Below are 12,274 nucleotides of genomic sequence, written 5' to 3'. Positions count from 1 at the left end.
TGTGTTATTTTATTTTTAAATTATATTTTAATTTTACTTTTAATTTTTTTAAACCGTCTATAACTCGGAACCGGAACCATCCGGTTCCAAAGTGGCATGGAACCGTCATTTAGACGCTTGCAGTCCGATTCCATTTTTTCTTAAATCGTGATCTGGTGATTTCGAACCGGAACCACCGGGTTGTAAACCGTGGCCACCTCTACCAAAACAAAACTCCCAAATCGGATTCTACTTACTACATCATCCAAACAACCCCTTTCACTTCCGCCTCTCCACTCCTACAAGCTCCAAAACCAGTAAAAATGAAATGAAATAAAATGCTCCGATTTATAGAAAAATGTTTCCACAATTCGGAGCAACTGCCGAAACCCTAAGCAAAGCATCCACGATAATGTTCAGAATCGGCACCGACGCGCACTTATACGACGATCCAGAAGACGTCAGTATCGCTCCGTTACTCGATAGCAAGTACGATTCGGAGAAATTTGAAGCGCTTAAGCGTCTTCTAGCTCTCATCGCACAAGGCTTCGATGTCTCCAATTTCTTCCCTCAGGTTATATATTTATGTATATTTAACTCAGTTCTACATGCAGTGTAATAATGTGTAGAAGTGTTTGAAGTTTGGATTATTGATGTGCTGAATTAATTGGATTTGTGTTTGGTTGATTTGATAATGTAGGGAATTTGATGATTTTTGAACGTTGAATTAGGTATGTGTGATTTGAATCACTGTGTGATCAGTGATGAGTAGTGAGTGTTTAGGAGTCTGTATTTGTAGTATGGTGAAATGTGTTCGATTCGAGGAGAAGAAATTGTGAAGTTTTGGAAGAAAATTGTTGATGATTTTGGTGAAATGTGTAGTTATATTAATCTTGTTAAATTAGGTTTATTGAATTTTTATTTAGTTTCGAAAATATTATGTTTTCGTAACATGATTTTGAAGGTTAAATTAGTTATTTTATGACATGATTTTTAGCGACTAATGAGTGTTTAGGAGTTTGGAGGTTTAGTAGAGGTAAACTAAATGAGCCAGTTTAAGTAAATAGAGTGTTAGGTTTGAGTTTGACTCAACATAATAAATTGGACTTTGGAATTTGATAGTAAATAAGGAAATGAATGTAAGTAAATCAAAATTCATGTAGAATGACAGGTCTATATTTAAACAAAAATATAATCTGAGTGGAGACAAAAAGATGAGATTTCTAAATTTAACTGGGAGCACGCACTGTTACAGGAACAGTTAAATGCTGAGGCATTTTAACGGTATATGTTAATTGTGATTTCTCACTAGATTCGATTGCACTGTTAATCACGAAATTGGGATTGGATCCTGGAGGTTCTTGAAAATTCCTTATGCTTTTTTCATGCTTCATAATTTAGGGAAAAAGAAGAGAATTTATGATTCTGTTTATTACTTATTTTAATTTGTATCTTTTTAATATCTGACCAAGGGAATTACAGGTGGTTAAAAATGTGGCTTCTCAGTCATTGGAAGTAAAGAAGCTGGTTTACCTATACTTGCTGCATTATGCTGAAAAGTACGTAATGTACATTGATTAGAATACTTTTTTCTTTTTTGAAGTCTTGGCAACAGCTAGAACTATTCACAAGATAAGGCATGAAAGAATGGAAACTTTACATGGTATTTGTTTGTGGATTTTGTGCGTTGACTGAAATGTAGAAAGAGTCCATTGATTTTAAATAAAGAGGATACTGTTTTTAGTTCTTAATGCAAGGAAGAAATAAGCCACTTTTGGCAGTAAGAGTCATTGCAATTTCTAAATTCTAAACTTAGCAAGGTACATTTTTTAAAATTGTTGGGGGGATGGGTAGGCAGATAAAATTTTGGCTATTTGATAAATGCGTTTTAGGATTATTCTTCAGTTTTAAGCAGTGTACTTGTGTTTTTAACTGGTCCTGTTGTTTCATGCAAAGCATATGATGCATAATTTCTTACATAACTTGCTTACATAATTTTCTTTCTAGGCGTCCAAATGAAGCTTTGCTGTCAATCAATTCCTTCCAGAAGGATTTGGGAGACATAAATCCTTTGGTGAGAGCCTGGGCGCTTCGTACCATGGCAGGAATTCGTCTACATGTAATTGCATCTATTGTTTTGGTTGCTGTGGGCAAGTGTGCCAGAGATCCATCTGTTTATGTCAGAAAATGTGCTGCTAATGCTCTTCCCAAGTTGCATGATTTGCACATAGAGGAACATTCTTCTACAATTGAAGAGGTATGGCCGACTTATTTGTCCTAGGAAAATGGCGTTTTCACTTGTTACCACTGTTGTTAGACTCGTACGATTCACGAGTCGAATCGTACGAGTCGAGTCAATTTGTATGTAAAACGAGTCGAATCTATGGTGGGAATCGAGATTGTTCTGGAATCGGTACCGAATCGTCAGAATCGGTCCTAAATCGACGGACTCGGTTCGACTCGGTTCGACTCGGCCCGACTCGGTCATTCTTTAAAAGCTGGAATTTTTTCTTTCAAAGATGTAAATCCTATCTCAATTTACTGTTGAAACTTCATTTGCATGCAAAATTAAATAAAAAGAGAGAAAAAAAGATGAAAAAGATGAGATTATTTTGTGGAAATAAGATAATAAATAGTTGCCGCCGCCCTCAATGAAAAAGAGGAGAGGAGATGAAGAAGAAACGATGGAGGGAGATGAGAGTTAGTGGTGAGATAAGGTCAAAAGTTGAAAACAAGTGGGTGGGAGGAATTTACTATTGGTTTTAATTACCTAAAATGACATGTGGCATTTCAGTTTCATGCAAAGTTTTAAATTTTAAAGATACATCTACTTTATTTACGTTAATTCCTAAATAATAAAAATAAAAATAGCAGTTTTATAAATAAAAAAGAATTTAATTATGTATATTTATTTTTTAAATATAATTAATCTAAGAATATATAATATAATATTTATTTTTATTTAAATATTTTATTTATAATTAATTATAAAAGTTTAAACCGAATCTTACGATTCGATTCGATTCACGATTCCCGATTCACAAAATTAAGATTTCGATTCTCGAGTCGAATCTCGATTTGACAACTATGCTTGTTACCCATGTGCTTCAAGTATGGACAGAAAGATTGAAACTGCTTGCATCTGCTAATTTATGTTTTATTCACCAAATAGTTTTTCCAAGAATTTGTACTTTACAGCATACACAGAATGTTTATGACTTTTCAAATCTGCTGCCTATCTCTAGAATTTTATATGTTATGAAAAAAGTGTATATTAGTGTGATTTATGGCATGTCTCATGCAGATTGTTGGAGTTTTATTTAGTGATTCTTCTCCTGGAGTAGTTGGAGCTGCTGCTGCTGCGTTCACTTCTATTTGTCCTAATAATTATTCTTTGATTGGAAAAAATTACAGAAGGTTGTGTGAGGTTCTTCCTGATGTTGAGGACTGGGGTCAGATAGTCTTGATTGGAATCCTTCTGCGCTATGCGATAGCAAGGCATGGACTGGTAAAAGAATCTCTAATGTTCTTTTTACATACCATGGAGAGTTCTCAGTCTGAGAAGGATGGTTCAGATGTTGAATATTCATTAGAAAAAGAGAATGGTGCTGCAAGTTGGAAATATGACTCTGAGTTGGCAAGTATGGTCTCCAGGTGTTATATTGAAGGTTCTAATGAATATTTAGCACGGACAAGTTATGCCGACAGGACCTCCTATGAATTTCATAGCGCAAAATTTACTTCTGTCAGAAGTAATGATGATGTGAAGATGCTGCTGCAGTGTACTTCCCCGTTGCTATGGAGTAACAACAGTGCAGTAGTACTAGCAGCAGCTGGTGTCCACTGGATTATGGTCCCGTTTGAGGATGTCAAAAAAGTTGTGAAACCGCTTTTGTTTTTGCTGAGATCGTCGACTACTTCAAAATATGTGGTACCTAGCATTTCCTTTATCTATTTATATTCTTCAGTCTGTAGCAATGATATGTGTTGATGATTCATGTAAGAGCAAGCCTAGGGACAATAATAGACTGGTGTTCCTTTATTTGTTTCCAACGGCCTCTTTCTAAAGAAGCTATTGCAAGGCTGTGCACGAATCAATGGCTCTCCTGCAAGCAGAGGAAGCCTACCAGGGAAATGAAACAGATTTTTCATCGTTTTTCTTTCGTACTTAAAAGTTATCATTTTAAGAAAGCTAGTACTTGATGGGTTGAAGAAATGATATGGCCTTCCATTACTAAAGCCTCCGTATTCACTTGGAAAAAGAAATAGGATTTGTTGAAATCTGTTTGATCACTTAGTGGGACCATTGTCTGTCTGTCATGATGATAAACATATAATACAAATTATTTAAGTACTTGTAGGACATAAGGATAAGCATAAGTGTTTCCTATTACCTATATGTGTAGCAAATTATGAATTGAAAATGCTGACTTAACAACTTCAGGCTATTAAAGATATCCCAATCCCAAAATTGGCAGTATATTAACAAAATCGACCAAGCGTTTTGTGATTGACATTGTCTTATTCTGAGCTGATGGCTGACTGCAACTTGGAAAAGTCATATTGAGGTTCCAGATCACTAATTATCAGTGACTCCAAGGGAATCACCATTTTCTGGTGACACTGAGTTTGATATACTGTGCTGCTTTTTTTACATATGTTGTATAACTTGGACAGAGCACCATCTTTATATGTTTGTTACGCACAAGTATACATTATATCAGATGTTATTGCTTAATTTCTAAATATTTGAGATGTGGGTGAATTGGAAACATAGGCATGTCTATGCAATTTAAAGTTGGATCTGTTGCATGCTTTTTACAGTTTCAGTTTTTCTCGATAGTTTGATAAGCACGTGTTATTGATTTAACTATACAGGTTCTCTGCAACATCCAAGTGTTTACCAAAGCTGCACCTTCCCTCTTTGCTCCATACTTTGAAGACTTTTTTGTGCTCTCTTCAGATTCATATCAAAATAAAGCTTTGAAGCTGGAGATCCTTTGTTCTATCACAACAGAATCATCTATGCCTTCCATCTTCAAAGAGTTTCAGGTAGTTTTTCTTGCTTAATTTGTATTGCTGTTTTTCTATTATCACATTGAGATATGCTTGGGGAGATATTGATCTAATATTATTGATTTATATGGATGTAAAAGAGAAACAAATCTATTTCTTACATGTTTATCTTGATGTAATTAATTTTTTTACAAAGCTCCCTTATCCTGTCAATTTTCTTCTTGCTATCTAATTAGATGCAGTTATCTACTTAGCACTTTCCCCTAATGATTTCTAACTTTACTTATGGGTAGCATAAAGTGTTGTCATAAGCATTTATAGGATTAAGGCTGTGTTGGACGAGCTCCCATCTATAAATAGTGTTAGGAGGGGGAGAGAGGGTGGGTGGGGGGGGGGGGGGGGTTGGGGTTAGTTAGTTGTTCAGGAAAAACCTTACAATAATGCCATTAAATATCAGTTTTTGAGAATAGTGGGAGTGTTAATGATGTAAAATCATTCAGTGCATTTATAGCGATATCTGTCTCTACAACATCATTCTTAAGTCTATTTTCTCTTCCACGCTAGGGCCATCCCTTGTCTTCTCTCTGTAACTCCAATATGTTGGATGCTATGCTGAACTATCCCAATTTCCCCTTTCTTTTCGTAGTTATCTGTAATAGATTTTTTTTTTTTATAGATTATGTCTTGAGTTGAGTAGAAAAGAAGTTGCTGCTCATTCACTTTTCATTGTATTCCCTTGCATGCATTTTTCATCTTGCCATTAATAAATTTTTGGTATTTTGCGGCTCAACATTAGCTGTTTATTTTAGTAGCTAGTTTACTTGCAATGTTAGAAAACGTCCCCTATGATTTTGGTCATGTTACACATAAGAACCCTTCTAGACTCTCCATTTCCTTCTCCATTCCTATGATTAATGCTCAGTGCTCACTCACGCGATTCCATTGTATGACAGTCTGGTATCAAAAATATGCATATGATGTTCCGCTTGGTAAAGAAAGATTAATCAGATCGAATTATTGGCTACGTAATTGGATGTTGCATGCCAGTTTTTACTTTTAAGTCTACAAAGTGAATTTCATTTTCCAGGTCAAAATCTTGTACTAAGTAACTCCTAGGTTAGCTGCAAAATCGACGGCTCAAATCAACTTTCATGCACGTTTAGATATGTTCGTTGTTCACTATTAAGCAGATAAAAATATATATGTATGTAGATATGTTTCATGTATGGTAGTACATTCTCTTGAACTTGGCTTCCTATATGCTGCTAAACTATTTATCTCGACTACCATCGAAATTATTACGTATATAAATGAAAGTGAGTCTAGTGCATTAATTGATGCATATTTTAATTTTTTAGGATTATGTCAGGGATCCAGACAGGAAATTTGCTGCTGATACTATTGCTGCAATCGGTTTATGTGCTCAACGTCTTCCCCAAGTGGCTAATACATGCTTGGAAGGGTTGTTGTCTCTGACTAGACAAGGTTAGTTTTCAGTTATTTCTAAATAAAGGGCAAAAATATCTCCTGTGCTTTGTTTACTTCACTGAAGAAATAGAGCTTGCTGTAGAGCTATTGACCGGTGACTTTGGATCAACTAATGAAGAAGCAGGCGTTTTAGTTCAAGCAATTACATCGATAAAATCAATCATAAAGCAAGATCCTCCCAGTCATGAAAAGGTATACTCCCTTATATTTTGACGTAAGGTTCATTAGAAGATAATAATGATGCTTTTTGTTGAAAAGGATGCCTCACAATGTCTCTCTTGACTGGTGTTTTGGGTATTGCATGAACAGTGAGCATCATTTTTATTTAGTTTTGGTTGAGTCTGCTTGGGCTTGGCCGCTTGGGTATCTGTAAAGTCTTTAATCATTTCGTGAGAAAAAATGGGATTTGCCTGGATGTTTAAACGGAGAGGTTTTCATGAAGTTGAAGTCACATGGAATTGTACCTTGACAATAATATGGAGTAATAGGCCTGAGAGAAATTCTTACATTCTTAGGAATCAAGCTTTGTTTTATGGAATTAGGTGGTTCTTGGTTTAATACGGGCTTCTGCTTTACGTAGAGCTGAGGTTTTGGACTCTGTTTAATGTGATTGGAAGTTTGGAAGGAATTCTTTTGTTAATTACTTCAATAATAGTCTTTTCCTATGGAGATTCTGCCCGGGTGGTTTATATTTTCTTGTCTGTTTATTTTATTTAAAGCCTAGACTCAAAAAGTCTTTTGGAACAAATATTGGATCTAGAAGTAAAATGAGTTACGAGGCAACTAGCTTTTTGTAAGTTTATTTGGAGCTATCATTTTGTGCATTCTGTGTATGTCACTGTTGTGCTTAAATTTTCATTACTAATGATTTTTACAGTTTTCACTGTATTTCTTTCTTTTCATTCTAAATGCATGAACAGTGAGCTTTTCCTCTTTGAACTTTAAAAGGGGCTGCTTTTCAGCAACGCCAGACCCACAGATTCACATCACTAGTAAAAATCCAAAGGGGTCGTAATTTCCTGTCAGATCAAGATGACTGTCGAGTGCTGTGATTACAGTAAAAAGGCTTATAGAGTAGCCTCATGCTACTTTTTCACTAATATCATGATATACTAGCCCTTTTATTATCTTCTTCTTCATCTTTCTCTTTTTTTCTCTTTTCTTATGGATCTCCATTCCAGTAAGAAAGAAATAAATTTGATACGTAAAATATTAAATTAATGTCCTCTTTTTAGATTATATTTGGGGATCATAATCTAGTCTCCAAGAGGAGAAAAAAAATACTTCTTTATATACATTGGGAATAATTGCTGGTTACTGCCTTATTGGTCAAAAGTGGAAGCATTACCAGTTTTGTTTGCCTGAGGTTTTTCAATTGCATTTAGCATTTCGTATGATCTTTTTTTCTTAAATTTATTTGTAGGTTGTAATTCAGTTGGTTCGTAGTTTGGATTCAATCAAGGTACCTGCAGCCCGAGCAATTATAGTTTGGATGATGGGAGAGTACAGCAGTTTAGGGGACATAATGTCAAAGATGATAACCACTGTACTCAAGTATCTTGCATGGAGCTTTTCTTCAGAAGCATTGGAAACAAAGCTTCAGATTCTTAACACTATTGTGAAGGTACTTCAAAGATATGTTGTACTCCCTCCATCCCATAAAAATAAAAATTAATTCTTTTTCAGGAATCCCAAGAAAATTTCCTTTTAAAATTGTCAGCTAAGGAGCTAATAGTCAATATCATCAAATGACAGATGCTATCACCTAAAACTAAATTTCACTTGACTTGTGATTACTCAATAATTGTTTTTAATTTTAGTATAAAGCTATGTTATGAAAAGAATGATAAATCACCCAAAATATCCACTTTCTTCACTACATTGCAAGTCAAACTTTTCCTATCTTCATGAGATGGAGGGGTTATACTTTTCTTTTAGCCTGCTATGAGTTTTGTTTTTGTTAGAATGCATAAGTAAGCTTGGAATCTCATGTTTCTATTATAGTTGTGATTGTGAATGTAGTATTAGTGTAAAAAGGCTGAATGAATTCTCTGTTAAGTGTTCTGTTTACTTCTTGTGAACCTGAAATAGTATAATAAAGTTTTATTTCGGATCTGAATTTGATTCTGTAAAGAAAAATGTGTCTGTCATTCCTTAATTGGCTTTGATGCACAGGTGCTAGCAGGCGCGAAGGAGGACGATATTCAGACTCTTAAAAAAGTATGGACTTATGTGCTGGAATTGGCTGAGCTTGATTTGAAATATGACGTTCGTGATAGAGCTCGCTTACTGAAAAAACTTGTTTCATCAAAATTAGGATCTCAAGAGACTGAGGAGAGTACTAATCAAAGAGAGGACGTGCTACATGTCCTTGCAGATTGCATCTTCCGAGAACAAACAATGCAATCAGCTTTGGAGCCTATTAACTATCGTATTTATCTACCTGGATCTCTGTCTCAGATAGTTTTTCATGCAGCTCCAGGATATGAGCCTCTCCCGAAACCTTGTAGTATACTTCATGATGAGCTTAGCAAGCTCTCAAACACTCTGCATGAGGCAGATATGTTAGGGGAGGGAACTAACAGTTCTGGGACTTTATCCGAATCTTCATCTCAGGAAACTGTGTCAGATTATAGCTCAGAGCGTTCTATTATTGGGTCAAGTGGCGATATTACTGGTGATGAGAATGGTTCTACAAGTGGCAGTGAAAATGATGCTGATCCTCTGATTCAGGTTTCTGATGTTGGGGATGGACATATATTTCAGAGTGGAGTTCCTCAGTCAGCATCTACTGACTTGGGGGAACTGATGTCAAAGAGATCTCTAGAGTCATGGTTGGATGAGCAACCTACTTCGTCAAACCCAAGTACATCAGAAAAAAGTCCAGTCCGTAGATCTTCAGCAAGAATTTCCATTAGGGATATTGGAAGTCGAGTTAAACCTAAAAGCTATAATCTCTTGGATCCTGGAAATGGAAATGGCTTGAAGGTGGATTATTCATTTTCATCTGAAATTTCAACCATATCACATGAACTTGTATGTTTAGAAGTTTCCTTTGAGAACTGTTCCACTGAGACCATTTCAAAAATAATGTTGGTGGATGAAGAATCTAACCAAGCTTCAGATTCTACGGAAAGGTGACACTATTTTTCATCATCTGTGAAAGCTCTCTTAGCTGTGTATTTGACTTGACTAGGTATCTGATTGATCTCTAATCTTAAAGTATGTTAATGATTCATGGCTGGGTCTTTTCACGACTTCAGATTACTGCGCTTTAGTATATCAGTCTTGTCTAACGTGTTTAAGAATTGCAAATTAAACGTATTTCCATCAGTGTTGCTTGAGCTTTCCTTGAGCTCAATCACAGTATTCAACTTCATAATTAAAATCAACTTATACTTCGTTTTTGACCTGTCATTCCTATATTTATGCGTGGTGACGGATTAAATTCCTCACAAAAGGGCAGTTCTAGCTCTACTCATCACAGAAGGTCATCTTGGTGAACTACTTGTAGCAATTATTATTCATTAGTGACTAATTTTGATATTCTAGCTGTAGGAAACTTGAATATTATAAGTTCTGTTATTAGTAATGCTTTCTCTGTATAAGACCGTGAGCTCCTTTTTAGTATTCAGTTTTCAGTTAATTTTGTATATTCTAGGTAAACAATCGAGAGTTCTGCATCATTGCCTTTCTTCAATAACCTTGAACTGTTGTTGCTACTTTGACGTTTTATTGTCAACTGGTTTTTTCTGTCTTATTTTCTTTAAGCTTATACCTTCTTAATCCATGTTTTTTCATCGTGATACATACGTGATCTCGATGATCATATGTCAACCTTCGGAAGTTCTTGCGGGACATAATATGACTGAATTATATAACGTCTTGTATCAGTTTTAGGAATTAATATTTGTTGCTTTTATTTTGATTCTGCAGCTCCTTGAACTCTCATAATGATGTGCCAATACTGGTTTCTATGGAAGAGATAACTTCTCTGGAACCCGGTCAAACGATAAAGAGGATACTCCATGTTCGTTTCCATCATCATCTATTGCCTTTCAAGCTGGTTTTATATTGCAATGACAAGAAGGTTCCTGTCAAGCTGCGGCCTGACATTGGATATTTTGTAAAACCTTGTCCCATGAATATCGAGGCCTTTACAGATATAGAGTCTCGTCTCCCTGGAATGTTTGAGTACATGCGGAGGTATTGCTTCTCTTTTGAGTCCACTATTTCTATAAGGAAAACAGAGAATAATATAACTTGAAAAGCTATCTTTTTCTTTTTTTCTTCATAGAATTTTTTGATCGCATGTCATGCTTGTGTCATTTATGTCTTGGTAAGTGTATTGTACGTTCTATCTAGGCCAAAGTTATATAAGACACCGAGTGCGGATGTGCGATCATCTAAAACAAAGTATTACATTTTGTATAGTATGAATAATGTCTTCAGGACCTCAGGTTAACCTTTTCTGGGGTCCTGGTTAATAGAAAAGGTTGCAATTAGTTGTAAATCACGGCAGATTCTCCAAAAACTTTATAAATGAAGCTATCTCTTAGTCTGTAACTATGTGGGCATTGGTTTTATGTGTATTTTTTTTCCGGTTATATAAAAGCTAATAAATTTCAATATGATGAGAAGTTAAAAGTAGTCTTAGTTCTTTTGGAGCAAAGTGCTGCAGATGAATTGAGTATGGACTGTCTTGTCTTTGGGTTTTAATTTCACGACCTTAAGCGTCCTTTCGTGATATGTTATATGGCTATTTTTATGTAAATTGCTTGCCCATTTTGTGTTAGATACACTTATGCACATCTTTAGCACCAATGAACTGTGTGGTCGATGCCATTACTTATTGCAAGCAATAATCACCTTGAAATTTTCAACTGAATGATAATGGAATTCTTTTTTTTTTCTATTTAGTCTTTCTCCGTTTTTTGATATATATTTGATCTGAAATTGTTTTTCTGTCTTCTTTTCTATTTTATTTCCCGGTACCAGCTGCTCCTTCACTGACCACATACAGGAGCTGAACAAGGACAAGGGCAACATGATTACAAGAGACAAAATTCTCTTAGTCTGTGAGAATCTGGCTGTAAAAACGCTTAGCAATGCTAATTTTTCTCTCGTATCCGTTGACATGCCAATATCCGTCAATCTTGATGATGCATCTGGTTTATGCTTACGGTTCAGCAGTGAACTTCTGAGCAACTCAATGCCCTGCTTGATTACCCTTACTGCTGAAGGTAAATGCACGGAACCATTGACTGTATGTATAAAAGTCAACTGCGAGGAAACTGTATTTGGCTTAAATCTTTTGAATAGGATTGTGAATTTTCTTAATTGAGATTATTTATTTTAATTTAATTGAGATCTTTTTTACCTGCTTGTACCTGTTGATAACAGTGAAAGCTGTTTATTATTGAGTTGAGCAAGAATACTCGTAAATCAACAAAGAATGTCTTTGGCGCTGTTGTTTTAATTTAAATTGTAATTGCATTTGCTAATTCTCTGTTACTGTTCTGAATACTTCTATTTCTTTTTCAGGACAGTTTTTTTTTTTTTGAGATAACAAGACAGTTTGTTAACTCTTCATCTTTTGACATAATGAATTTTCTTAAACATTTACGTTATCATTTTGTGTCCTACTAGTTAGAACTAGGAAATAATTATTATAACCACCCGTAAGGAATAGATTTGGTTATAGGATTTGAACCACTAGTCTCGTTTGAGTAAAAGTGAACTACAAGGCGATCATGTAATGTGCTAGGGAAGCATATCATTGCTTTCGTGT

At 35.2% G+C, this 12,274-nt stretch overlaps 1 protein-coding gene across 4 annotated transcripts; it reads left to right on the top strand.

Annotated features, from left to right (window-relative positions):
* Window positions 1–223: 223 nt before the first annotated feature.
* On the top strand, window positions 224–11,987 carry LOC126661073 (AP3-complex subunit beta-A-like). Of its 4 annotated transcripts, none has more exons than XM_050354834.2 (11): window positions 225–553; window positions 1,462–1,538; window positions 1,987–2,236; window positions 3,284–3,910; window positions 4,858–5,031; window positions 6,354–6,480; window positions 6,566–6,675; window positions 7,907–8,107; window positions 8,659–9,620; window positions 10,420–10,689; window positions 11,482–11,987. In XM_050354834.2, exons 1-11 carry the CDS (start codon window positions 338–340, stop codon window positions 11,825–11,827), a joined length of 3,360 nt encoding a protein of 1,119 aa, XP_050210791.1. In that variant the 5' UTR covers window positions 225–337; the 3' UTR covers window positions 11,828–11,987. The 4 variants fall into 4 exon arrangements, 3 of the variants coding, with proteins under 3 accessions (XP_050210791.1, XP_050210790.1, XP_050210792.1); XM_050354833.2 differs by having other exon boundaries at window positions 6,554–6,675; XR_007635503.2 differs by lacking the exon at window positions 11,482–11,987 and having other exon boundaries at window positions 224–553; window positions 6,554–6,675; window positions 8,659–9,679; window positions 10,420–10,509.
* Window positions 11,988–12,274: the final 287 nt, after the last annotated feature.

The sequence above is a fragment of the Mercurialis annua genome, linkage group LG8 (genome assembly GCF_937616625.2).
Source record: "Mercurialis annua linkage group LG8, ddMerAnnu1.2, whole genome shotgun sequence".
In the NCBI taxonomy this organism is placed as follows: domain Eukaryota; kingdom Viridiplantae; phylum Streptophyta; class Magnoliopsida; order Malpighiales; family Euphorbiaceae; genus Mercurialis; species Mercurialis annua.
Note: the sequence above shows the minus strand (reverse complement) of the source record. Positions and strands in the feature narration are given on the sequence as shown.

What these genes read in the sequence shown, in the direction of transcription:
- LOC126661073 (XM_050354833.2), top strand. Translation starts at nt 338, where the DNA reads ATGTTTCCACAATTCGGAGCAACTGCCGAAACCCTAAGCAAAGCATCC. An exon ending in TCTCCAATTTCTTCCCTCAG is followed by an intron (nt 554 to 1,461) that starts GTTATATATTTA and finishes AGGGAATTACAG; the next exon opens with GTGGTTAAAAATGTGGCTTC. An exon ending in TTGCTGCATTATGCTGAAAA is followed by an intron (nt 1,539 to 1,986) that starts GTACGTAATGTA and finishes TTTTCTTTCTAG; the next exon opens with GCGTCCAAATGAAGCTTTGC.